Source organism: Passer montanus, unplaced genomic scaffold, assembly GCF_014805655.1.
Source record: "Passer montanus isolate IOZ18808 unplaced genomic scaffold, ASM1480565v1 scaffold3, whole genome shotgun sequence".
NCBI lineage: Eukaryota > Metazoa > Chordata > Aves > Passeriformes > Passeridae > Passer > Passer montanus.
Window position 1 is genome coordinate 16012829 of NW_024367707.1, and position 24505 is coordinate 16037333.

The 24505-nt window shown below is 40.3% G+C and overlaps 1 protein-coding gene across 7 annotated transcripts in view; it reads left to right on the forward strand.

Moving 5' to 3' along the window:
- The first annotated feature begins 609 nt into the window (after positions 1 to 609).
- ATP11A (ATPase phospholipid transporting 11A) overlaps positions 610 to 24505 on the forward strand; it is a 119780-nt gene continuing 95884 nt past the window's right edge. For all 7 annotated transcript variants that reach the window (XM_039714201.1, XM_039714202.1, XM_039714203.1 and 4 more), the window contains exon 1: positions 610 to 959. In XM_039714201.1, coding sequence (XP_039570135.1) covers positions 921 to 959 — 39 coding nt within the window. In that variant the 5' untranslated portion in view covers positions 610 to 920. The remainder of the gene's footprint in view (positions 960 to 24505) is intronic.

A 24505-nucleotide genomic window follows, 5' to 3' on the forward strand; every position in this document is an offset into this window, starting at 1 on the left:
TCACTTCCCGACTCGCCCCAGTGCCCCCAGCAACATTCCCTGGCTCCACCCCCGTCCCCCCATGGTCCCGTGCCCATAGCGGGGGGTTGGAATGAGATCCGTCTTTAAGGTCCCTTCCAATCCAACCCAATCCATTCTGCAGTTATGAGTACTCCCAGCGTCATTCACGAACTCCCCTTAGTGTTCCCAGGTCACTCCCAGCATCATTCCTGGCTTCCACTCCGAGCTCTCATGCCATCCCAGTTCTTCCAGTATCGCTTCGTGGCCACCCTCAGTGTCCCCAGTGGCACTCCGTGGCTCTCCACCAGTGCTCCCAGTTCTCTCCCAACGCACCCAATACTACTCTCTGGCTTCTCCCTGTGTTTTCCCTTTCCTCCCCGTTTCACTCCCTCCAGTGCTCCCAGCATAATGCACTGGCTCACCCCAGTGTTCCCAGCCCATTCCCAGGCACGGGCAGGTTTCCCGCCTCCCCCCGCCGGGAGCCGGTACCGGCAGCTCCGGGAGCCGGTACTGGGAGCCGGGCACGGGCCAGGACGGGCATGGGACGGGGATCGGGCACGGGACGGGGATCGGGCACGGCCGCCGGCGCGCGCGTCGCGCGCGCGGCGGGCAGAGCGGAGCGGGCGGGGGCGGGAACGGGAGCGCTTTCCCGGTAGCGCAGTCCCTTCCGCCCGCGCTCGGCGGGACCGTACTGGCAGCGGCGGCGACGGGGGGCATGCGGGGCCGCGGGGAGACGCGCCGCAGCGGCGGCGGCGAGCACATGGTATAGCCGGGGGACGGCGGCGAGCGCCGGGCCGGCGTCACAGCGGGTCCGGCGGGGCGAGCGCAGCTCTCTGCATGTGGCAGGCGAGGAGGCGAGCCAGGGAGCCCGGCGGCACCGGCGAGCACCCGGCGGCGCGGTCCTGAGCCGCCCGCCCGCCATGGATTGCAGCCTCCTGCGGACCCTCGTGAGCCGATACGTGAGTACCGCCGGTGCCCTCGACCCCGGGCGCGGGGGCAGCCCCCGCCGTGGCCCCGGGCTCGCAGGAAGGGCTCGGTCAGGAGCCGGGCGGTCCCGTGACCGGCTCGGCGGCCGGGGAGCCTCGGGGCCGCCGCACGTGATGCCCGGTTCCAGCGGGGATGCAGCGGCGGCGGCGGCGGCACCGGGTGCCGTGCGCTCCCCGCAGCCCGCCCGCCCCACGGGACTGTCCTTCGCTGAACCTCAGCGGCTTGACCCGAGTTCGGAGCGCTGTAATTCACGGTGCACTGCCACACGTAGTTAGCAGGGCTGATAAACCTCCAGCTCTCCAGATTTTTTTTTTAATGTTTGCTTTTGATTTGTTTATTCCCTTTCTCTTCCCTATATCGTTTAAATCAAGCGACTTTTTTTTTTTTTTGGTGGAATTGTCCAATTAAGTATACTGACGAATGGTCGGAACTGTCCCAAGTTTTTGTGTGCGTAGTAAGATTCAAACACGCCCGACTTGAGTGTTCCGAGGTAAGAGAGCAGGTGTGGCGTGTTGGTCAGCGTGGGAAAACCCATCCACATCGCCCGAGAGAGCAACTGGGCAGCGCAGTAGAGTGGGGTCCAGGTGTAGGCTGAGGTGCATCAGTGAGTGCAGCTCCAGTTCCATGGAACCCCTAATAAATGGCCAGCATAATGGCTTAAGTAGATTAGCAGGATGCCCATAACTGTGGGGTTGTTCAGTACAAGGCATGGGGACCACCAGTGCTAGGACATGGCAAATTTCTGCTTTTGGCCGTAGAAGTCATTTTTAAAAGATAGGGAGAGATAATAGGAATTTTCAAATACAAATAACTTTTTTTCCTATGCCAGCAGTAATTTTGCCTTGGTCAGAGGACTCAAGTTTTCTCACAGTAAATACACTTAGTTTTGTGTGTGCCAAGAGCTGTGTCTGCCTGATACAGGCTGAAGTCTCTTTTTGAAGTATAAATAAAGAAAAGTAGCAGAGATGAAAATTACTACTCTTTTTTTCTTCTGGTTTACAATAGAATATATGTTGGATGAGGAGAGAGTAGAGAGGTGAGTATTAAAAGCAGCTGTGTATGTATGGATCTTTAGAAAGTGTTCCTAAGAAAAGGAAGAGCATACTCCAAACAATGTATAGCAACAGTAATAATGAGGTATAAGAGAAGCAGTGGTCTCTGTGGATGTAAAGATCAGGTGAGTTGTGCTGAGGGCTCTTTGGAAAGAGGTAGGATCACTTTGGGTGTAGAGATGTGTCAGTGCTGATCTAACTGTTGGATTTAGTTTAAGATTTCTTCGTGTTTGCTCACATCTGGAGCCTGTACAAATGGCATGTTTATTTTGCACAGAGCAAGCACACTGTTAAATCTCTTGTGCATAACGTTGTTGCTGACCTCTTCCAAGGTAGGCTTAAGCATCAAATATGAAGGAGGTGGGTTTGAGAGCAGCTGCAGTAAAGAGAGATAAGAAGACAGTATGTTGAAAGTAAGGGGCTTGAGCTCTTGAGCTGTGGACTGTCACCACCCTCTTGCACTGCTGATGAGAATAAGGCAGCAGTCTAAAAGAGAAATGAAATATTATTATATCCCATGTGAAGAAGGCTTCCTATTGCCTAGGTCACACCACCTTCTGTACTGTGTGTATGCCGACAGGCTGTGCCTAGGTAATTGCCAAGGATGGTCCATGCTACCTTGTATATTTTCACCTGTTGCTTCTTGTTATTTTGCTTTTGCTCAGTTTCTTAACTTTGAAACCTTTCTTCTGTGGAAAGGTAATGTTAAGGAAAGGCGCTATAAGTAAATTTGTGTTCATTTCAGTAAGACAGTTGAGGTCTCGCAACCTTATGTTTGTGTTGCGTGGTTTTTCTCATCTGTTTCTCTTTTGTATCTCCATGGTTCAGCTGCATTTGTACATATACAGCAGTGAAAATGAAAAGTACTAGTTTGACTGCTGGGCCTGAAACTGACTGCTCTGCATGAGTAGCAGATGTACATGTCAGGTGCATTGCTCCAGAGCTTTGTAGATGTGCTTGCCACTTTCCAAATCCTTTTCAATAAGGGAGACAAGGCAGCAACTCTGTGGGAGAGCTGGAGTGTATAGTTACAATTGTGTTTATTCCAAAGTAAGCTCAAGCTTGGGTTTAGTTGAAGTCAGTACAAAAACTGTTTCATGATCAAGGTCTTAGAACTATGAATTTTTGTTCTGTAAGTCTCCTGGACTTGTTCAGCTGCAGGTCCTTCCTAGAGAAAGACTGGTCTCTGGATTATGCTGAAAACATTGGTTGCTGCATCTGGAGATGCTGGGTTAGCTGGGAGCTCTTATGGTATGATGTCGAGAAAACAAACAGTGGGGATGTGATGTACTCTTAGAGACTGCTAATAGGATGATTTCTAACAGTTCTGTGTCAGTACTTTTCTTTCTCAGTCCTGGTTGTTGTAGGACATAAAGGGATAAGCTAAATACTGAGGGTTTGTTGTGATTGGGAAGTTCCCTCCCATTTCTCTTCCCTTACTGGACAGTTTCTGTCCTGAAGCAGTGCAGAAGCAGTGCACATATTTCCAAGGCCCTGTGAAAGAATAGCAATGACTGGGTGCTGTCAGCTTTCTGGTTAGCATTTTCAAATATTTGCTGTTTTACCTGCATTGCGTGTCCTTTTTATATCTTCGAGGCATTGAAGAGTTTTAGTGATGTGGGTTGAATAAAATATATGTTCAGCATGCTAGTCATACTGTATACTTCATATCTCTTCACCAGAGGATGTTCTAGTCTCTTACAAGGACAGAGGGAATTGTCTTTATCTTACTAAATTTTTAAATTGACCTTCTTTTGTTTTGCTCTTAAGATCATTCTGCAAATTTTGGGTTCTTTTCACTTCACCTCTTGCTTCCTGTAACTATGATTGCAGCCATACTCAATTTACAGAACTGATGGTGAAAAATAACTTTGTTATGGAAAAAGTTTGTTTCTCTGCAGTACAGCTGACATGAAGTTGAGTTTTCCAAATCCTTTGGAAGCTGATAAGCAGCATTGTAATTTTCTTATTTGTGTGTATTGAGGTTAATCTGTATATTTTACTGCCTTAGAAATGTGTATGATCTATATTAGAGGCATCTTTAAGTAACAAAATAGAAACACCCTGATGTACAGTTTTTCTCCTACATGGAATCATAGGAACTAGCTACTTCTGTATTAAGATAAATAAGATAAATTTTGACACAAAAAATATTTTTCCCAAATAATGGAAATAATGGCTGTCTTTGGGTAGTATGACCATGACTAGGTGGAACTATACTTTTTGTCACATACCCTGTAAAAATAGAACCTTTTTTATAGATGTTGCTTTTGCATCAGACAAAATGCTTTGCTGTCTCCTCCTTGGATTCCCCAGAGGATATGCCCTACTCCAGGGAGGGCAGCTGCACAGCCAGAGAATACAGAATTAACATGGGGTATCCTGGAAGTGTCATGCAGAACCTGCTTAGTAACAAGATAAACTTGTTAGCTTAATATTAAGCAGTACACTATTTAGGGGAAAAAAACAAGCATACGATGGCAATTAAAACTGCCTCCATACAAGATTAGCTTCTGTTTTGTAGTTAAATTATTTGGGACACTGTGGATATCATTAGGTGATCTGTTCTGCCTGTGTTAATGCAGCTGCTTTAGTTTTCTCTGATCACTTATTTTTTGCTGGTGATATGACTTATGAAGTCTGTCCTCATCACAGTCAGAAGTTGGTTAATAATATTTAAACAGGATTTGGTGGTATCTTTCACCAAATGACCACTTTCCTTAATGAAGCACGGGCATGTCTTTTGTAGCTGTTCATGGCTGTACATGGATTTGGATATTCCTGGATATTGTTGATTTGACTATCTCTGGGCAATCTGGGAGGATGTTGCTCTTCAGCATATGCCTGTTTGGACACTAAATGTTTGCTGAACATCTTGCTGCCTATGGTGACAGTCTGTTCTGTGTTTGTAAGACAGCTGGCCCTGGTCACTAAAAGCTCCTGCCCAGGTTGATGGCTTTAGGTTGTACAGTAAATGCTGCTGGGTCAGAGGTCTGTATTACTGACCAGTTTTGCCTGTGTTACGTAGTATATTTAGAGATCTTGCTACTGCTTCTCCTCTTTCATGATCTCCTGTTACTTTAGGATTACAAATCTGGATCTTAAGTATTTATTACCTGTGTAAGTATCCCTAAATGAAGGTAGTAGCAGGCAAGACGTGTTTCCAGAAGGAGCAGTGATTTACTACAGCTTTGGTCTCTGGGGAGCTGCTGGCCTATTAGTTGTACAGGTATTTCTGAAAAATCTCTTTTTTTGGGAGGCTGGAATAAATTGAGCTTACAAATGGATGCTCTATTTTTTGCTTTTGTAGAAGTGGGTCAACTTTAATCGTAGTTTGAAAATACATTTGACTAGCCTAACCAGGAAGTTAGGGTAGGGATTTTTAGCAAGTTAACTAAGTTTCATGACAGCCTTTGACTTCCTGTCATTGACTTTGACGATTTTGTTGCTTTTGATTTGCATTATAATTCTGAAACTGTTTTCTTATTATATTTCCTAAGTATTTTGTGTGAGTAGTCTTAATAGATATAAATTAATATTGAACTTGACTTTATTTATTTATCTAACTTTGCAGTAGAGGTTGATAACTGCTTTGACCTGAAAGTTGGTGAAATTCTAAGCCTTGGTGCTTTATAGTCATTTGTGTCTTAAAGGACAATCCATTTGTCAAGTGTTTCAGATCACCTGCTGTTTTTAATCTAAATTTATTTAATTCATTTGAGGGTGTTTTGTTCTTGCTTTTGCTTCTGAATTTATTCAGCCTCCTTTGCAGTCTTGCAGATGAGTATTAAACTGGTGCTATCTGTTTCTTAGTCAATGTTCCTGTTCAACAGTTTTCTTCCTAGGCAAGTAAGTCAAAAGCATTGTTATGTTTTGTTTCTAAGTTCAGAGATACAGTTTGACAAAATCTGAAGTTGTTTTAAGCTCTATATAAACACATTTATATGACAGACTTTGTCTGCTGGCTGTGTTGAGTGTACAAAAGATGCTTTCTGTAGGATCTCTATATGTATTTATGGGTCAGCAATTAGTAACTTGCAGCTCTTAAGGGTTTGTGTTGATTCCTAGTATGTAATCCATTTTTGTTACCTCTTGTGCAAGACTGTGTCACTGTTTTTGAAACTTGAGATGCTTCCCATCTCTCAGCTCTGCTTCGCTGCAGGTACCAGTTCTTCCTGCTGTGGAAGGTTCAACAGAGGGCATCAAACAGCACGAGTAACTTTTGAATTCTGTTCCCCTAAGCACCATTGCTTCGTTATTTGCCTAACTACCTTTTTCTCCTATTTTTTAGGGGGTGGTTATCTGTATGGAGTGCTTCTTGTTGACTTTTCACCAATTTATTTTAAAAGGGCAAAATTTCAAAGCTTAAGTTAATTCTGTTGAATGTGGCTGACAAAATTTAGCGCTCCTGCAAATTTTGCTTTTTATACTGGTAGTGAGTCTTGTATTCATTCTGGCTTGTAATGTACTCTGAAGATATTTCAGTATTAACTGATGTTCAAAAAGCACCCAGATATTCTCCCTTCCCTTCCCTTCCTTCCCCCATCAGTTATTTATTGCTGAAGGGCAATAAACATGGAGAATTGCATGAGCTTTGTTTTTTCCCCTCCCCCCCACTCCATCAATTAACTAATTTACACAAGAAAAACATAATTTCCTTTTTCTTTTGAGAATAAACAAACGAAAATAGGATATTACGTATGTAAAGCAGTTAACTTACAGGAAGTCAGTGTACATATTCCATGCTGGTTGCTATTGACTACAAAATATTACTCATCTGCACTCATCAGATGTTCTATGATAGTAGAAAACATTGCTTTTGGAGCATCTAAACTGTAGAACTATTTCAATGACTTAAAATAGATCAAGAAGTTTTGATCTTTTTTTAGCATCAAAAATCCTGAGATAAGAACTGTATAGTTCCTTTTGTCTCTTGATAACATGTTGTTTGGCTTAAAAAAGTCATATTGTTCAGCTTTTATGCGTTTTCTCAAGCACCACTGAGTATCAGTTCTGCAAGCAGGAAGCCTTTTGAAAAATATTTTTGGGAATGGAAGAGGACAAAGTACCACATAGCATGTTTATAGCTTAACATCTCTGATCATCATTTCTCATTGATTCTTTTTCTTCTGTCATCCAGTAGTGGTCATGCAGCACTCAGAAAACGATGACTGGGCTGACACGTAAAGTATTCCACAAATACCATGGCTGGCTACTGTTTGTGGTGTTGAGATGGCCATAATAAAACTCAGTCCATCTAACTAGGTTTAAGTGTGGCTAGAAACCCATTTTCTGAGGTGCTCCAGCAGGATTTACTGCAGGATGCCTGCTGCATGTGCAGGTGTGTCAGGGAGCAGGAACAAAAGAAAATTGTGTCACAGAGAAGACTGAGCAGATGTTTTAGAACCTGTTATGCAGCTGGATTCAACTTTACTGGTTTTTTTTCTTTGGTTTTTTGGTGGGCTTTTTTTGTTGTTGTTGTTTGAGCAAAATAGCATACCTCTGCTCCTAGAAGTCTTTTGGGCAGATGATATTTTTTCCAGAATAATTCTGCTTATTCTAGTGGCTTACCATTACACAGGATAATGTATTATTCTTATAATTGTTGAGGGACATTTCAGCAGAAGTTCATCCTGAGCTGTGAAGCAAAATGACACTGGAATACTATTATCTTCTCTGCTATAATTACCATGGCAACAGCTGCAGGTAGACAAGGCAAACCAGGGATTCTTATTCTATATCATATGTACACAAGCTGTTTTTCTTCCCTCAGTAATGACTGTGAAAAGCCTGTGGCATAGACTCTCAAGTTGTCATTAAAAGTGTTTTATTTGGGTGGGATTTTTTCCTAAATTTAATTTTGCAAGTATTGAATGTTTGTGATACTATATTAAAAAATGCACTCTGTTTAGGAAGAAACTGGCAGTCTAGCTTGGATTGTTCTAGGAGACTAAGGAGATGGGCCGGTGGCCCAGTAGTTTTTTTGTTTGGAAGATCACAGAAGATAAATGATGTATCACCTAGATATCTTTCTGCTTCTGGATGTTAATTTATATGTGTATTCATCCTTACTTGGGACAGTGATGAGAATATTGTCCACCTTTCCCATAGCAAGAAGTTGTAAGGATACTTTAATGCTTCCAGGTAACAAAATTACTGTGTCACAGGAATAAAACTGGGTGTGAACACAAGCTTATAATGACTGTGTTTTGGGGTTGTTTTTTTTTCTTGTTACCTAAGTGTTCTACATTGCTTCTCCTGATACCACCTATTTCCCTCTTTTCTCCATCTGCATTTATTTGCATTCATGTGCAGATGGGTGTACATGTGCTTCCTTAAATCGTGTGCTATTCATTTAGCAATGTCAAAAATTATGCCAAGATTTACCAGGGATACAGATGTGTATTGTTTTTTTTTTAAAAAAAAGGGTCTTCATATGAGCTGTTTTCTGATTACTGAGGCATACTGGGAAAGTGTGTTTTGGTGTGCTTCTTATTTACATCATCCTTGTCATTACTACTAGCATGGAAACTTAAAAATTTGGAGATTTCATAGAAACATTTTTCCTTTTTTTTTTTCCCTTCCCTGTAAACTAATTTCCCTTTTTGAAATAGGAGAATCTGTTTCCTTCATTAATCATTAAGCTCATCTAGATATGGGCCACGGTGAGGGGGGAATAATGTTTCTTTTTCCTGGTGACACTCACTAATCTCTTTGCTTCAGTCCAAAGAGGATTTCATCTAACCTATTTTGAATAGAGGATTAAGGACAATTAGGCTCTTCCTCTGCTTCTCCATTAAGATGGGATGTTGTGAAATCCTCTGAAAAGAACATCTGCTGATGTGCCATTAAAGTTTTGCAAAATTAATATTAATAATCAAAACAGTTGTATGCAGAAAACAAACCTTGTGTATGAAGTACTTGTCTGGAGATAATTGTATGGATGGAATGGGGAGAGGGAGGGAATACTGAACTGTTTGCCCAGTAGTTTTTTTGTCTCTAGTGCTTCGAATTTACACTGTGGAGTAGACATGCAGATGTACCAAAATGGATTTTTTGTTATCTGAATTGCATTAGTAACTTGCAGTTCATGCTTAGCATTTTACATAGTTTTTCACTTCTTTTCAAAGTCCTATTAATGAACTATTCACACAAATTATTTATGCTGGTTATATTAATTGTAAGTAGCATCTCTTGAGATGAATCTGAATCAGCAGTGGCATTTGATGGCTAACATAAAACTTCTATATTTGTCAAAAGGTCATTAGGAAATAAAACTGAAAAATGCTACTGTTACTGGAACATATATGATGTGCTTAAGACAGTATAAGGATTAATGTGAAGGAAAAATGGCTGTGTGTATTTTTGAGGAGTTTGGTTTGCAATTTTGTACTGTAAATGATGGAACTGGTTGCCTTCCATGAAGCATGGATAGTATCCTCTGAAGCTACAAAGAAAGTAGTTGAGTGACACTTGCCTCTGAGAAATTGCACTTGCAATCTTAATTTCTTTAATAGTAGTTGTAGGTAAGTTACTGGAACTCATAGTTGCCTTGGGTTTATTTCCTGCAGAATGCTAGTGAATCAAATTTAATCCTATTTTTGGGATGGTAATATAAGTGAAGGAGGGTTGTTGAGAAAAAGCTGAAGTCTATTTACTTGGTCTTATTCTTGAGGTCACTGAGTGGAATAAACTGTAATTTCCCAGGCTGGCATTCTCCATGGTGTTCGGGAATGAGAGGAGTGTTTGGCTCTGGGACCCCAAAGCTCACTTCAAGGCGAATTGGGTTCTGTTGAAATGTATCTGGTGACTTTGCCTATCTTGGGCTTGAGGCTATAGTAATAGAGGGCATGCCAGTTGCTGGATGAATTTTGAGACTGTGGAAGAAACACTGTTGGAGAATTTGACATCTACTTATTCACACTTCAAGGCGAATTGGGTTCTGTTGAAATGTATCTGGTGACTTTGCCTATCTTGGGCTTGAGGCTATAGTAATAGAGGGCATGCCAGTTGCTGGATGAATTTTGAGACTGTGGAAAAAACACTGTTGGAGAATTTGACATGTGAATACTTTGTCAGAGGGGGAACACATTATTTAAAATTTACTGTATGAAAATTCTTAAAAACCAGGCTTCCATTTAATCTTACTATAAAATGTGTCTGTGTAGATATACACCATTTTATTATGCGAAATACAATATATATGAAAGAGGTTACTGTACATGTAGGCTTAAAACAGTTTATTGACTGAGTCATGGCTAAAAAAGTAAACTTTTATGCTGATATTTGCAGAAGTGTAATGTAAGTAAGTTCAGGCTAGATGTTTTGCTTTGGTTGAAAAGACTCCTTACACTCTAAGCAAATTTTGATAGATTAATGTTAGTCCTTTAGTTTAATACTCAGTACTTTTTTCTGTAAACATAGAATACATTGACATGCTGTTGTTATTTATTGGTGTGTTGTGTGTGTTACAGAACAGCTGTAAACTACTTTCTGTTGAATTGTGTAGTTCCTTTTTATTTTTTTTTTCCTGTGGAATTACACTGACAGTAATCATGATGTTTAAAGTTACCTTAATCTTTCATATTCTACTCTCCTCACCATCGGTATGAACTTTGGAAAGTTTAACGCTGATAAATCAAACTTTTTGCTCACGTGGGCCAAGTAAAAAACAATAAAAAAAGTAACCTGAAGTATGAAAATCTTATCAAGTTAATTTAATGTTTAAAATGCAATATATAGACTTTAATATGTCTTATACTGGTTTTTTAAGAATATTTAGTGTTTTTATCCTTTTTAACCAGAAATTTTATCAGATTTTCAATTCCTGACTACTTTAAAGAAGCAATTTTCAAAGTTCTAAACAAATCCCCTTTATTTTTGACTTTAATCTCTGTGTTGTTGGTACGACAGATACATATCTAGTTGAATATATGGTTGGTTGTTAATATCATAGAGGGTAGGATGGGAGCAGGTGGGCTTGAAGCTATGCTAAGAAATTTGTTTAATGACAGTTATTGAGCACAACTACACAATTCTTTCACCTTCTAAGATTAAAAAAACCAAAAAGACAGCAGAAAACTAACCCTCAGGGTTATTGTAACTTCACCTGTAAATGCTGTGATATTGTTAATCTCCTGACCAATGTTAACTGACTGCTTGCTATTTTCAGCTGTCAAGTGACCAGATGGCCTAATTTGGTAGGAGGTGCCTGTGTATTGGCACTAAGAGGGAAGAAATGAAGAGAAAAATGGGAAAAAGCTCTCTGCTTAGCCCAGAATGGCATGATTGCTTTAAGCTGATTCATGAATATGAATATGTTGACTTCCTGATGCTGTAAGCTTTTCTCTGACATAAGGAGGTTATGTTTCCATACTCGCTGGCTGTAATGGCACAGAAGCAATGAAAGCTTCACATGCTTTTGTGCAGCAGTGCACAGAGAACATGGGCAGGTGTAAAGACATGTTAATAAAGGGCAGTCTGGATTGTGGCTTTGCATCTCATGCCTCTTTGAGCCCAGGAGGTCTCAAATTTAAAAGGCTTGTCCTTTTGTCTTAAAGGAAGGTTCTTAAGCCTCTGACTGACTTCCTAAGAAGTGAAGAGGTTACCTTGAGTCTTTTTACTCTGTTAGTGATATTTGCTGTTACTTAGTTAACTAACTTTTATGGCAGCATATATATAAAAAGTTTTTGAAAAAATTGAGGCTAGATTTCTGCTGGGCATGTGGAATTAAATTACCAGTATTCCTTTGCTATTTTCTTGCAAACTCTAAGGTATTTTAAGATGAAAATAATGTTTTTACACAGGCATTTGCTTTCTTAAATGTTAAAAATGGTGACAAAAACCAAAGTTTGCTTGAGTTGTAATGGTTGAGTCACGGAGAGAACTGCAAATACTTGCAGACCTTTAAGGCTAGTAAGGCAGTGGCATATAATAAAAACAGGATGCCCCCGATGTATGGAATGATTGGCATCTGACTCCATTGATTCAGAATGCTGAGTAATTGCTGTATTAAACTATATTACATTATACTATATTAAAGAGATACCATAATATACTAAATTACATACGAAAGAAAATTTGTGACTGTCTTGAGACAGCCAGGACACAGCTTTTAGTGATTGGCCAAGGAAACAAAACAATCCTCAGCAGAATCCAATTGACAAATCACTTCAGGTAAACAATGTTCCTAACACATTCCATGTGTGCAAAAACAGCAGGAGCAGAGAATAGAGATAAGAATTGTTTTTCTCTGATGTTCGTCACTGTGATTCCAGGAAATATCCTTGGGAAGTTGTGTCTGCCTGCTCTCTATGGAGAGAGCTGCGGCTACAGTGGCATTTGCTTTTCTTGCTTTCTCCCTCTGCCTGCAGTCAGACCACTTAATTCTGCTTATAATGACTATTTCTTGCTGCAGAATAGCAGCTGCTTGGTTATGTGGCTTGTAGCTGATCTTTGACAACATGTGATAAAGGGGACAAGTGCTACTGCACTGTCAAATTCATAGTTAGGTTTTGGAGGCGTGGAGTGGAAGAGGAGGAATGTGGTCTTTCCAGCCCTGTGCACTGGCACACAGGGAGCTTCCCACCGGGCACTGGGCACTTAGGTCAGCACAGGAGTGACAAAGCCTGTTTGTGGGGCTGCTGGTGAAGCGATATGCGGAATAAATAGGCTCCACAACTTGATGTAGTTATGAAGTGGGTATGTATGTCAGCGCCTGGCACAGTTCACTGGCTGCAGGCAGCTGCATCTTGTCACTTCTTCCTTAAACTGATCAAAGGTGTGATCTGGACTTCCCTTCAGTTTCCTGCAGCATGTGGAAAACACCAAAGCAGAAGCATTAAGCAAGCTGAGGCAGTGGCGTATAGCTCCTGGAGCCTTGCAAGAGCTGACAGAAGGGATTCTGGCTGCACAGACAGGTCTGTGATTTTTTTTTTTTCCTCTTGGGATGTGCTGTTGGCTCGTTCGTAGAGACATCTGTTTCACTTTGCTGAGTGACAAACCACTGGGCAGTGACTGTGTGTGGGTGCATTCCTGGAGAGGCAGCTCTGTTCCTCTGGGTTTGAAGCTGAAATGGGTGAAGCAGTAGCAAGTTTGGCTGGGAGCGAAGGAGTGCTGCTGAGTGCCAGAGTTCCAGTAGTGCTTCTGCCTGGGTGACATCCCTGAGTGCTGACTGATGAGTCAGGGGCTGATTTGGCAAGATGCTGACATCCATGGAACGCTGCCCTGTTTTGTGAGTAGCAGCTGGCATCAGAAAAGAAGTAATTGGGAGAGGGGTGGGAGTTAACAGTTTGTGTAAATGTCAGGAAGCTTGAGGACTTATACAATGAGGAGAAGTATGTGGGGGACTACATACTGGAGGGAATGCTACTTAAAATTAAACCAAGTGGGAAATAACTCCACCTTTTTCTCCCCAGACGAACTCCTTGATGTGCACACTCTTGCAGCACTTGTGTTACGTGGCTTGACCTTCCTTAAGTTGTAAGTGCAGCCAAAACATAATGATGTGTGGGAGAAATGGAACAGCACTTAAATGCCTAATGTTTCCTCCTGTGTTTAGGAGAACACGTTCTATAGAAATAAGGATGCCAGTGCAGGAGTACTTCAAGATTATGAGAGTTTATAGCACAGGCAACCATGGCAGACTGGTATTTTTGTTTTAATGTGAGGACCAGTGTTAAAAGCTTAAAAATCAAGGTTTTCTTTGCATAAAGACAAGGTGTACACAATCTATTTCACTAATGATATTTGGAATGAATTAATTCTGAAAATAATTACTTAAACTCAGCATTGCTAAAACAAGCAACAACAAAAAATTTGTTAATATCAGGCTAGTCTGAAAAGGCTTCATGCTTTTTAATACTCTGTCAATAAAAAGTGACAAGATGATCTGGAGAGATCCCTTCTAATCTGCATTGCTCTAAAATAAGAACTAGTGACTTCTGCTTAATATAAATGAAAAAATACTCTTGCCTCTTTTGCAACCATCTTGGTTTTAATCTCTGAGCCTACGGTAGGAGTAAGACACCCTAAAGTTTAAAACAGGTTTTGTGCATAACACCCTTAAGTGATAACCCAGAGGCTCCACAGCAGCAATTAGACTGTGTGGTGCATTTGTTTATTCCTGCTTCAAGATGACTACAACAGAGGTTCACAACAACTTCCCTGTTTTTATCTGCTCAGTGAAAACTACTGTAGGTGGAACTGAAGTTTTTATAGCTATGCACTTGACCAGGCTAAAGTATTTCTCCTGGTTCCTGTTCTTCTATTTAAAGAAAATTTATTGCAATCAGCCTATAGATGGTTATTATCATCCTTCCCTATTCTCTTTAACTCATGTGCCTATTACAAAAGCTTTTTCCTTCAAAAATGGGGTTTTCTCATAGTAGTGACTAGCTGTTAAGCTGTCTGATTCATGTACCTTAATTCAGATGTTCATAATATCTAAGGAAGTCCTAGCCTGAAAAAGGATGGTGGTGAGTAGCTAGGTGGAGAGGGAGCTATGGATGGGAAAGTCTTTGAGAGCTATATGCCCATAACTTAATTTGGAAGCTGCTGTTGTGTAAGTGTGACCTGAGAGGCTGGAAAAGAAAAGCTACTAGACTTTAATTAGTAACAAATAGTGTGAAAATGCTTGTGCCCTTGAGACTTAAGCTGGCCTGTCTCAGCTTTCATGACAAGATCGTTGTCACCATGGAGCACTGATGGGTGCATGTGCTCTGAGGAGCTCCATTTAGGTGCTGAAACTACATGTATTTGGTTTTGGGAATGTGGGGATGGTAAAAAAGATAGAAAATAGCATCAGCTCTAGACCTTGTTGTAGAGTTACTTGTGCAATGCCATTAATATAGAAAAAATACTGGATCATGGTAATGGGCATGTAGCAGTAAGCTGTTCTTGAAAGACTTCTTACTGGGTTAAGAGATTACAAGTTTTGGAAAGGATCTCAGGCCTTAAACTGAGGAAAAGGTGGTGAAGAGTATTTGACTGTTAGGAAGGAAAATAGAAAAATAAAACCTCCTTGATCTCAGTGCAGTTGACATAGTCTCTTAAAATAATTTGGGTTAATGCAATGGGTTTCTATGCCTGCTTTAAAATATTAAAGAGAGAAGAGTGGTAAAAGAATATTCCATAGAAGAGTGGGAGTCCTTGACTGAAAGAGAAACTTGAGCATCCTGACTTGATATCATGTGCTTGAAGTCACGTGTTGTAATGTGTCCTTCTGTGGTTTCTGAGCTGGTGGCTGACGGAGAGCAGGCTATAAATACTTCTCTGTTCTCCACTTATGTGGTCAGTTTAAGCTTGATCGAACTTTTTATTTAGAACTTGACCACTAAATTGGCAAATTAAGCCAGCTTTCCTGCTTCTGATTTGAATTTACTTGAAAAAAAAAAAAGGGCAAAGTGAATCTACTTGCTCCTGCTAAGTGTTTTAAATTGGGATGCACTCTCTTAAGAGGCATGTTCTAAAAGAGGATCTGGAAATTTTGGTAGGCTATTCCAGGAAGATTTTTCTTCCTCTCTTTGGAGTAGACTTTTGAAGAATTAATGATACTCCTCCGGAAAGGCTGACCCCAGTATAATCTATTTACATAAAACTGTTTTTGCTAGAAATGTTGATTTCTATTAGCAAATGTGTTAAAACATCTGGTCTTATTTTGCACTGTTCATGGATGTTTCCATTAGCGTTTAAAATACTGGAGGCATTCCTAAAAAGGGTTAATTCTGAGCCTAAGTTCAGAATAGATCCCAGTAAGTATACAGCCCTTGCTCTGGAAAGCATCTAACAGCCTCACTTGGCTTGCTGAAGCTCTGTTTGTCCAGCTCTTTCTTCCTCTGCAGGTGGTTCAGGATGCTCTGTTTCTCCATGGACTGTGTCAGAATAATGAATTAATGTTTGTCCAGATGCATCTTAGTCCAGTACTTCAACTTCCCTTTGGTGCTGCCTCAGGTAATCTTACCATGGTTCCTGTTTTTTCCATAAAGGCTTTCCTAAAGGTCTTTTTCTGCTCAGATTTCCTGGTTCATTGTTCCACAGTTATTATCCTCCTTGAGCCCAGATTGTGCCGGGGGGATCTCTGCAGTTCTTTGCCCACCTTGTCTGTCTCCTTGTATGCAGCCCTATTGAGAAGTTACAGGAGGGAACACAATGAACTCCAATTGAGTTCTCATGGGCTAACAGATACATGGGCTCCGCGCTTCCCACAGTCTGCTCTGGCTCATCTGATCCCCAGCTGACCAGATCAGCTGCTGCACTGTGGGGCCTTATACAGGAAGGATAAATTGACCCTTGCTTCCTTTGAAGATCCCAATGCTTTGGGTGTTTGGAAAACTACAGCCAACAAAGCCTGCTTTTGTTATCTCCCTCAAACTGAGCTCAAGTGTATGCCTGAAAGGATTATGCCACACTAGGTTACTAAATATATTTTTGCATGATACTCTTACACTAAAAAGAAAAACACAATGATAGCTATCTCCAGTAATGACAGGATTACCTTCTTTCTGACACCAGTGCCAGAACTTTATTTTAGTACCTTCGAAGTCATTAGTACAGAAAACAGTGCTGCAGCTGTCTTGGCAGGCTGTGCTAGGAAGAAGTGCAGTTCCTAATTTAGTGTGTATCTGATTGATGCATTTGAAAGTGGCAATTCAGCCTGGCAGCAAAAGAGGATTGAAAGCTGCTGCTGAGCACAGTAGGGTTTAGCTTATGGTAGCTCAGGGCTGCTTCATTCTCTACAAAGCGGAAATGGTAGGGTGTTCACCTTGTGCCCTCAGAGAAATGGATTGCAGGATGGACAGTGTTGCAGCCTGGCTGCTTGTTGCTAGAAGGAGTTGGAAAATAAAGGCATATTTTGAAATAGTTGCCTTGCTGCCTTGAGGTATTGGAACTTTGATTGCCTACTAGCTGTGAAGCAAGTTCTGTAGCTGGGAGAGCCACCTGAAAACATTCCCAACCAGCATTATTTTGGTCTGTCCAGGTCTGATTTAGATTTTGGGCTATCTAAATAATCTGATGCTTTGCCTGAGAAGCTTTAGTGAGGGCACTGGTTGCTGTTGGGTTGCTTCAAATAAAATCTGGAAGCTTGTTCTTACAGGCACATGGTTCGCAGGAGCAGTGATACATAAAGCTGTCTGGTAGCAGTTTTATAGAGACAGCAAGAGCCTGAGGGAAGCGCGTTCCTTTGGCCTCTTACTAGAGACTCAGGGAAAATGGTTGCATTGCAGTGTATGCTGAGGCCTGCCAAACCCCAGGAACTGTGGTTATTGCTGCAGTGCAAGATGCATCTCTTTGATTGCAATAAATCTGGAAGTCGCAGTGAGATTGCTGAGTGATTATTGTTCTGTGTGTCTGCTGCCTTGACACATGGCTCTATGACTATGACCAAGGCAACAGTGTAAAAAGCCTGGTGAAAAAACAGATTCAGTGTAAGCTGAAAGTTTCCTTGGGTGGCAGGGGATGGGCTTTTGAGGAAAGTGTTTATGTTAAGGCTCCTGCATTCTTCATCTTATGGCTTTTTTTGTAGATGTAACACACTTAGTTTGGTTTGTTAGGTTTGCTATTCTGAAGATAGAACTGTTGCTGGCAGAGGAGGATAAATACTTTCATTGCATGCATGGAGTTGGTATACACTTTTGACCTTTCTAGGTTTGTAACATACACCAGTGGAAAGCTTGGGAAAGCAATGGCTGTCTTTTTGCTTTGCTAGAAATGTTTTCTTAATTTTTTTTTTTTCAGATGGTGACAAATGACCATTTTGTGGAAAACATGCATTGTTGACCTTAAAGCAAAGGGTTAAGCTGTCTCATGAGGCTGCTTTTTGTCCTGGAAAGAATCAGCAGTGAAAGTTAGGCTGTCAGCTTTGTTTGCATTTCCCAGCTATTGTGCACTTGCCAGCATCTTTTAAATGTTTTAAATGTAGCCTTTGTATTTTTCTAATGCAGAACATTTGTATGCGGTGGTTTTTGTGAGGATGCCAGAACAGCTATATAGTAAATATTTAATAAGAATAGTAAAGATTTCTTGTTCTCAGCAGGCTAAGTTCGAATCTAAAGGAAGTGAAATTGCCATTTTAAATTATTTATGAAATGCTGCACATAAGGAGATATGGTTTGTTTGCTTTATTATACGTAGATGGCAGTAGTAAAGGTCTCAGTTTAGTTAGGACATAAATGATGGGGGTGGGGTTTAAGCATGATAAAAACCTAAGTAATCCTACTTTTCTGGCTGTGAGGGATATATCCTCATCCAAGATGGTAGCTGTACTACAGGTTGGATGATGGAAATTATCCTGTTACTCCATACTTCAGCTATCTCAGTTTTTGGAGACCTTTATCTGAAAAGCATGAACTGTTTGCTTGAAAGTCTTAATAATGGAACTGTCACTTGTGCTAAAAAATTATTTTTTTAAGATGGCAGACATGTCTGTCAGCTCTCATGGGAACATGAATCTCCCTTGTGTTTTACTAGTATTACAAGAGAAGTGGTTATTGGTGTATCTGTAACTTCAGTGTAAGAGGAAAGAAAGTGAAGCAGGTGAAAGAAAGTGAAGCAGGTGTGCTTTGAGCATCTGAGGAAATATGCAAGACGTATTCTTCCCTCATTGTTCAAATGCAAAAGTGACTAGGGAAGAAGTGAACAGAAGTAGTGAGGTGTTGAAGGTAAAGGAGTCTGAAATTGTTACACAAGAAAAAAAAAAAAATAGTGTGGGTATCCCTCTCTGTCGAGACAGCTTCAAATGCAACTCCTTGGGTGTTTTCGTCAGTTGAGACACCCTGTATGTCCCTTCTCTCCTCCCCTCCCCTCACTATCGCTGTTTGATTTCTGATGTGTGGAATGAGGAGTGTTAAAATAGAGGAGAAATGTGAAAATTTCTGAAGGTTCTGATGTAGGGACTTACTGGGTTTTCACAGTAAAGGCCCACTGTTTGAGGAGTTACCTCTGTGGAAAGAGTGGGCTTTCTTTCAGTATTATAATTTTCACATAAGGGATAATAAATATTTATTTCAAAACTGGGTCTAATGGTGGGAGACATACTGAGATGGCCTTTACCCAACTCACTGCAGACCTCTAAATGTAATGCTGATCTGGTGAGAATCTCCTCTAGTTTTTAGAGCATAAAAAAAAGGAGCAAGATTGCCTGGCAAACAAATAAGGGCTGTACATGAGAGGAATAATACTTCTTTAAAGTGAAGAGCTCAAACGTGCTTTTTAACATACCTCAACTTTGCAGTTTGCTTTTGACGTTGGGACTTTATTTTACTTCCTAGTATTAGTTTCTTGTTTGGAGCATAATAAACAAAAAATAAAATTAAGTTGTGTTTTATAAGGTTGAGTATATATGGAGTGAAAACACATTATTATATTTAAAAACACGTGAGTATTTTATGCAACTTTTAATATAAATTATCCAAACTCACCTCTTTGAAAATGATGAAAGAGATTCAAAGTAGAACCCATGGAAGTTAAGCTCCATAAAAAAACCCAAGTTCCTGCATCTCATTGGGTTTGCAGTTCTCTCTTCCTCTGTTTTCTGTCAAAATAAACCAATTCTGAAGCCCTTGGTATGTGGTTATATCTGGCTAGCAGTATTCTACTTCTACAGAGGTGAGCTCAGAAGGTGAGCTTTCAAAATAGTAGTTCAAGGCACAAACCTTATATTTGTGTTCAAATGATGCCACCTCTGAAAATGGTGATAATTACTCTGTTTTATGAGTGTGGTTTTTTTTTTTTTAGTTTGGGCAAAATAAAGTAAATCCTTGCTATTGAGAGATCTGTTTTTTAAATTTTAAAGTATAAGGTGGTCTTTATAAATCTTGATAGACATTTATAAATGTTATCAAATATGCTATTGCAACATTAAAAAGGCTTTAATGATGAGAGTTTGTAAAAGCACTAGTGTTTGGCTTATATGTACTGTGGTTTGCTTTAAAATGTCTTGATGTCTTTGGGGGGATTGTAGAACCTGTGAGTTAACTTTCTGCAGTTGTTGTACATGCTGTATCTTTAATGAAAGAAATGCTAGTAGATGTGTGCATGTTAATACTAGTGGACCTGGAGAGAGTTAATGGGCTTTTTGTGTTCTAATATATTCTATGAATTAGACTTGACAATTTATTTTAAGCTGTTTCTGTTTGGGGCAATAAAGATGTTATTGTATACTGTGAATCCATGTATGTGTATACAAACACAACTTTTTGTGGAAACGAGTTGCATGTTGCAGATACCAAGGATGTAGGTGTTGAGAGGAAAAAATAAAATGTGAGAGCTGTGACTGTTTAAAGTCTCCATATTCCTCTTCTAAGTGGCCTTTTCTCTTTCCCTTGCTTGAATTCACCAGTTTTACTTCTGAAATTATTTCTCCCTTTCCCAAACGATAAAATGTTTGGTTTTGTTTTGCATGCATTTTTTTAATGTTGCTTCCCATGTCTACTGCAGAAAAAGCAACTGGCTTTAACAAAAGGAACAGCCAATTTCTCACTCATGTCTGGTTGAATCCACATTTAGGTTTTTCTGCTTCTGTGTCTGTACTTCTGAGAAACATGTTTCTTTCCTGGGTTTTATGCTCAAGAGTCTTTTATAGGCAAATGTTTGCAGTTCTCTGCTGTCCTTTCTTGTCTGAATTTTGGGACCTCTTCCTGGCTTTTACCATACTCTGTTAATTTGGTGCTTTTGTAGGAAGGCTTGTTATTTCCTCCAGTTGAGAGGAAAAGCCTTGTCTCTTCTGTAGAAGCCTTTCTGTTCAGGACTGCCTCAAAGCCTATTTATCATCTGGTAAACTAACAGCAGAAATTATCTGATTTAGGACCTTAAGTGGGTTGTTTTTGTTAAAACATAACTTTGTGTATGCTTGTGATTCTTCAAAGTGCCAAAATGGGTTTGCTTGTAGAGAATGAAGTGTTGTGACACTCATGATATTGAGCCAAACATAAATATCACTAGTTTTTCTACTTATATGCAGAATAACTTCAGAATATGCTCATCTTTTAGTGGTATCTTTGGGGGAGGGGTTTGTTGGGTATTTGTTGGTTTTTTGTTTGATTGTTTATTTGTGGTTTTTGTTAGTGTGGGTTTTTATGTTTGTTTTTTTTTTGTGTAAGGGGATGGTAAGAAATAAAGTACTGTTCTTGCTATGTTTCTCTCTCTTCTTATTTTGTGGAGTTAAAGTTACCAGCTTAAATAGCTTTCTGGTTAAAAAAATATCCTAGAGAAAGCATAACAAAGTAGATTGTTCTGAAATGGTTAATAATCAGCAAGGCATGCTTTCAAGCTATAAACAGTATTGTCCATTTAGCAAATGCTTTTCCTGTACCTCTTAGTACTCTTGAATATTTTTGTCTGACTAGTTGCAGGTGCATGCAGATTTGTGTTGTCCTTGAGAGCTCTGCATGCTTTCTGTGTTCTAATGTGGGTCATGCATTTACCAGTTCTGATATAATAAAAATAGTTGTCATGGAAAAGTAGTAGGTAAGTGAAGATTTAGACTTGAGTATGGAAGGGAAGCAGGGAGGGAGCAAAACATTAAAAATGGTGCAGAAGTGTAATTTATCAGAGCATATAATGTCATGGACTTGGACTTCAATTTCATATTTCACCTATTTAAAATGTTGGAAGAATTAAATACTTGGCAGTGTTAATCGGCTTAAGTGGACATTTAAGAATTAAACCTGAGAGAATGCTTAGCCCCAATTCTATGGGTTGTTAGGCCCATTACTGAGAGGTGCTGTTCCCTGCATGAAGATAATTCTTTCTGGAACTGAGTCTGGAGAGTACTGGGGCGTCAGGAAGTGTGAGAAACTAAGGATTGTTTTCCTGGTTGTTTCTGCAGAAGTCTCTGAAGGCTCCTGTTGCAGCACAGTTAGTTTGAAGGAGGCCTCCCTGATGTCAAGTGTGTTTTGTTCTCTTGATTAGCAATATTGCCATTTAGCGCAGTGCTAACATTAGACTCCTCCACTACTACAGCGATATATGATAAAAGCCCAATCAGTAGAAGCAACTGCTCAGATAGTAATGACTCCTTCCTACAGTGCCATATTTATAATACTGATGACCTGGAGTAATGTGATTCTTGGACTGATATTGCTGCAGTAGAGATGGATATAAATGAGGAAGGAAGGAAGAAAGCGTTGCCTGCATAAAGAAAATATTTTCTAAAATCGATACAAGGTTTCCACTCCTTTATATTTTCCTAATCAGGTAGCATTGTGAACTACCATGTCATTTAGTAGGAGGTATAAAGTTGCTCAAGTATGGTTAAATAAATTATTTGAGCTTAGAATGGAGCTTTGGTAACTTTCTTGGCAGTTACTGCCATTTATTGCACTTATGAAAAAAGCACCCATGTTTTAATCTTAGAGGATAAATCCCTCAAAATGTATTGTGATGGTATGTATAGATGTTACCCTACTTCTGTGTATTTAAAAAAATTCTCTTTTTACTCTCGAGATTTCAGGATGTCCCTCGATGTAATGTCTGCTGCTTGTGTGTGCATGTTTGAAGATTTCATATTTTAAAGCATCCTGTATGCTGCTGTTATGCATTGTGGAAAGCAGCTTCACTCTCTCCATTACTGAGACAGCTTTCTAATGTCCTGTGGAATGGCCTTGCCTTTGTGTTCTCCAGCAGGGATGCTATCTGTGAAGCATGCTTCAAGGGAAAAGTGTTGCTTTCATTTCTCCAGTCATCAGGCCTGTTACTGAGAAAGTGGAGCTTGACAAGTGTCTCCCAGTGGCAAGTAAACATTTGTTCATTGAAATTTTTGAGTCTGTACCAGAGTTGTTCTTAAATTTTCTTTTTTTGTCTAAGACAAATCTAAGGCACCAAAAATGAAAGAAGGACATTCAGTGGGGTGTAGCATGCAGGTTATACTTCTCAAGAACAAGTTTATACTGGTTTAAATCCTGAGAGTAAATGGCAAAGGCAAAGATTGAGTTATTACATCAGGTCATCTGGGCATCTTAGAGCTGAAAATCGCATGCAACTAATAGCTTTACTTTCCCAAGAGACCTTGAAGAATAGAGTAACTAAGAGAATAAAACTGTTATATATTTAGGTAGCAATTGTAATTTTGTTACAAAACTAGATTTTAAATCTTTATTTTGGCATTATGACTGTGTCAAAGTTCGTAGTCTTAATTTGTAAGAAGGCTAAATAGCTATTCATGCTGGGCTTGTAGGAGGACCAGCCATTATGCATACAGTTGGTATCAGATGAATTAAAGCTTTGTCGAAACAGAACCTGTGTGGTGCCCCACCCCAGTTCAATATGTAAATCATTTAATGCATTCAAGAATTCTTGTAATTTTGACCTTGGGAGATTAGCTAGGTCAGTACTGGGCATGCTTGACGACTTAGAAAGGAAGTAAATGCTAGTGAATTGCGGTCTCTGTTTCCAGATCTGGTTGAGCTGGAAGAATTTTTTTCATTGCACAGGGAGTCCTAGATAGGATAAACAACCTAGCCAGGGCCCCTCAAACAGAGTGGTGACAGTGAAAACTAGAATTTGTCTAGTGAATGCTCTCAGTAAGACTAGCCTTTCTGATAGAACTGATAACCTAAAATGGAGGTTTTAATCTTTCAGCACCATCTGTTGTGCAGGGCAGCAGCAGGTGGTATGCCTATGGAGGGGACTGCCAGGAGAGGCTGGGAGTGCTGCAGGGTGGGTGGAGCTCTGGTGGCCCTGAAGGCTCTGTGCAGTTATTTGCCTGCTGCCCCTTTCTCCCTACCTGATTTCCATTCAGCAGTTATCCCGATGTCGGCTTTGAGAAGTCTGTACTCAGAAGACAAGTTAAGAAAAGATATATCTTTGCCTAATGTTGTAAAATCACTTTGTGTGTTTGGGCTGAGATCTCAGATCAGCTGCAAATATCCTCATTTCTCATGTTTACTACTGTCACTTTCTTTAAAAGGCTCTAATTGCTTATTGCACTTGCATCAGTGTGTCAAAGTTACTACACCATTCTAATCTCACACATTATTTGTCTGTATTCTTCAAGTGTATTCAGAGACCTGCATGTGATACCTCTTGTTGTTGGTGAGGAGGTAATGCACAGCTCAGTTGTAATGTCATGTGGAAAAAAAAAGGTAAAAAGCAGAGAATGCTTGTGTGGAAAATAACAAAATTTTCCCTTCTTCAAAATCCAGTAGTTGATTTTAACTAACAAATGAAAGCAAATTCAAGCTACCACTTCTTAGCTGTTTTTCTTTGGGGGAGCAGCATATCTTTGGGCTTCTGGATCTCCTTTAGACACCTCCCTGCTAGGTGAGCACCTGAGAGTCATCCAATTTGTTGTTTTAATTGTAGTGCCTAGAGTAAAGGAGTCTGCACTGGATGGGGGAGCAGTCCTCTGCTGCTTCTGAGTGGGTACTGTGCAGGGCTGGTGAGCAGTCTCTGGCTTTACTCACCTTTTAGGTAGTGCTATTCAAATTTCACTTTTTTCTTGTGACTGTTCATGATTTCACTAGCTCAAA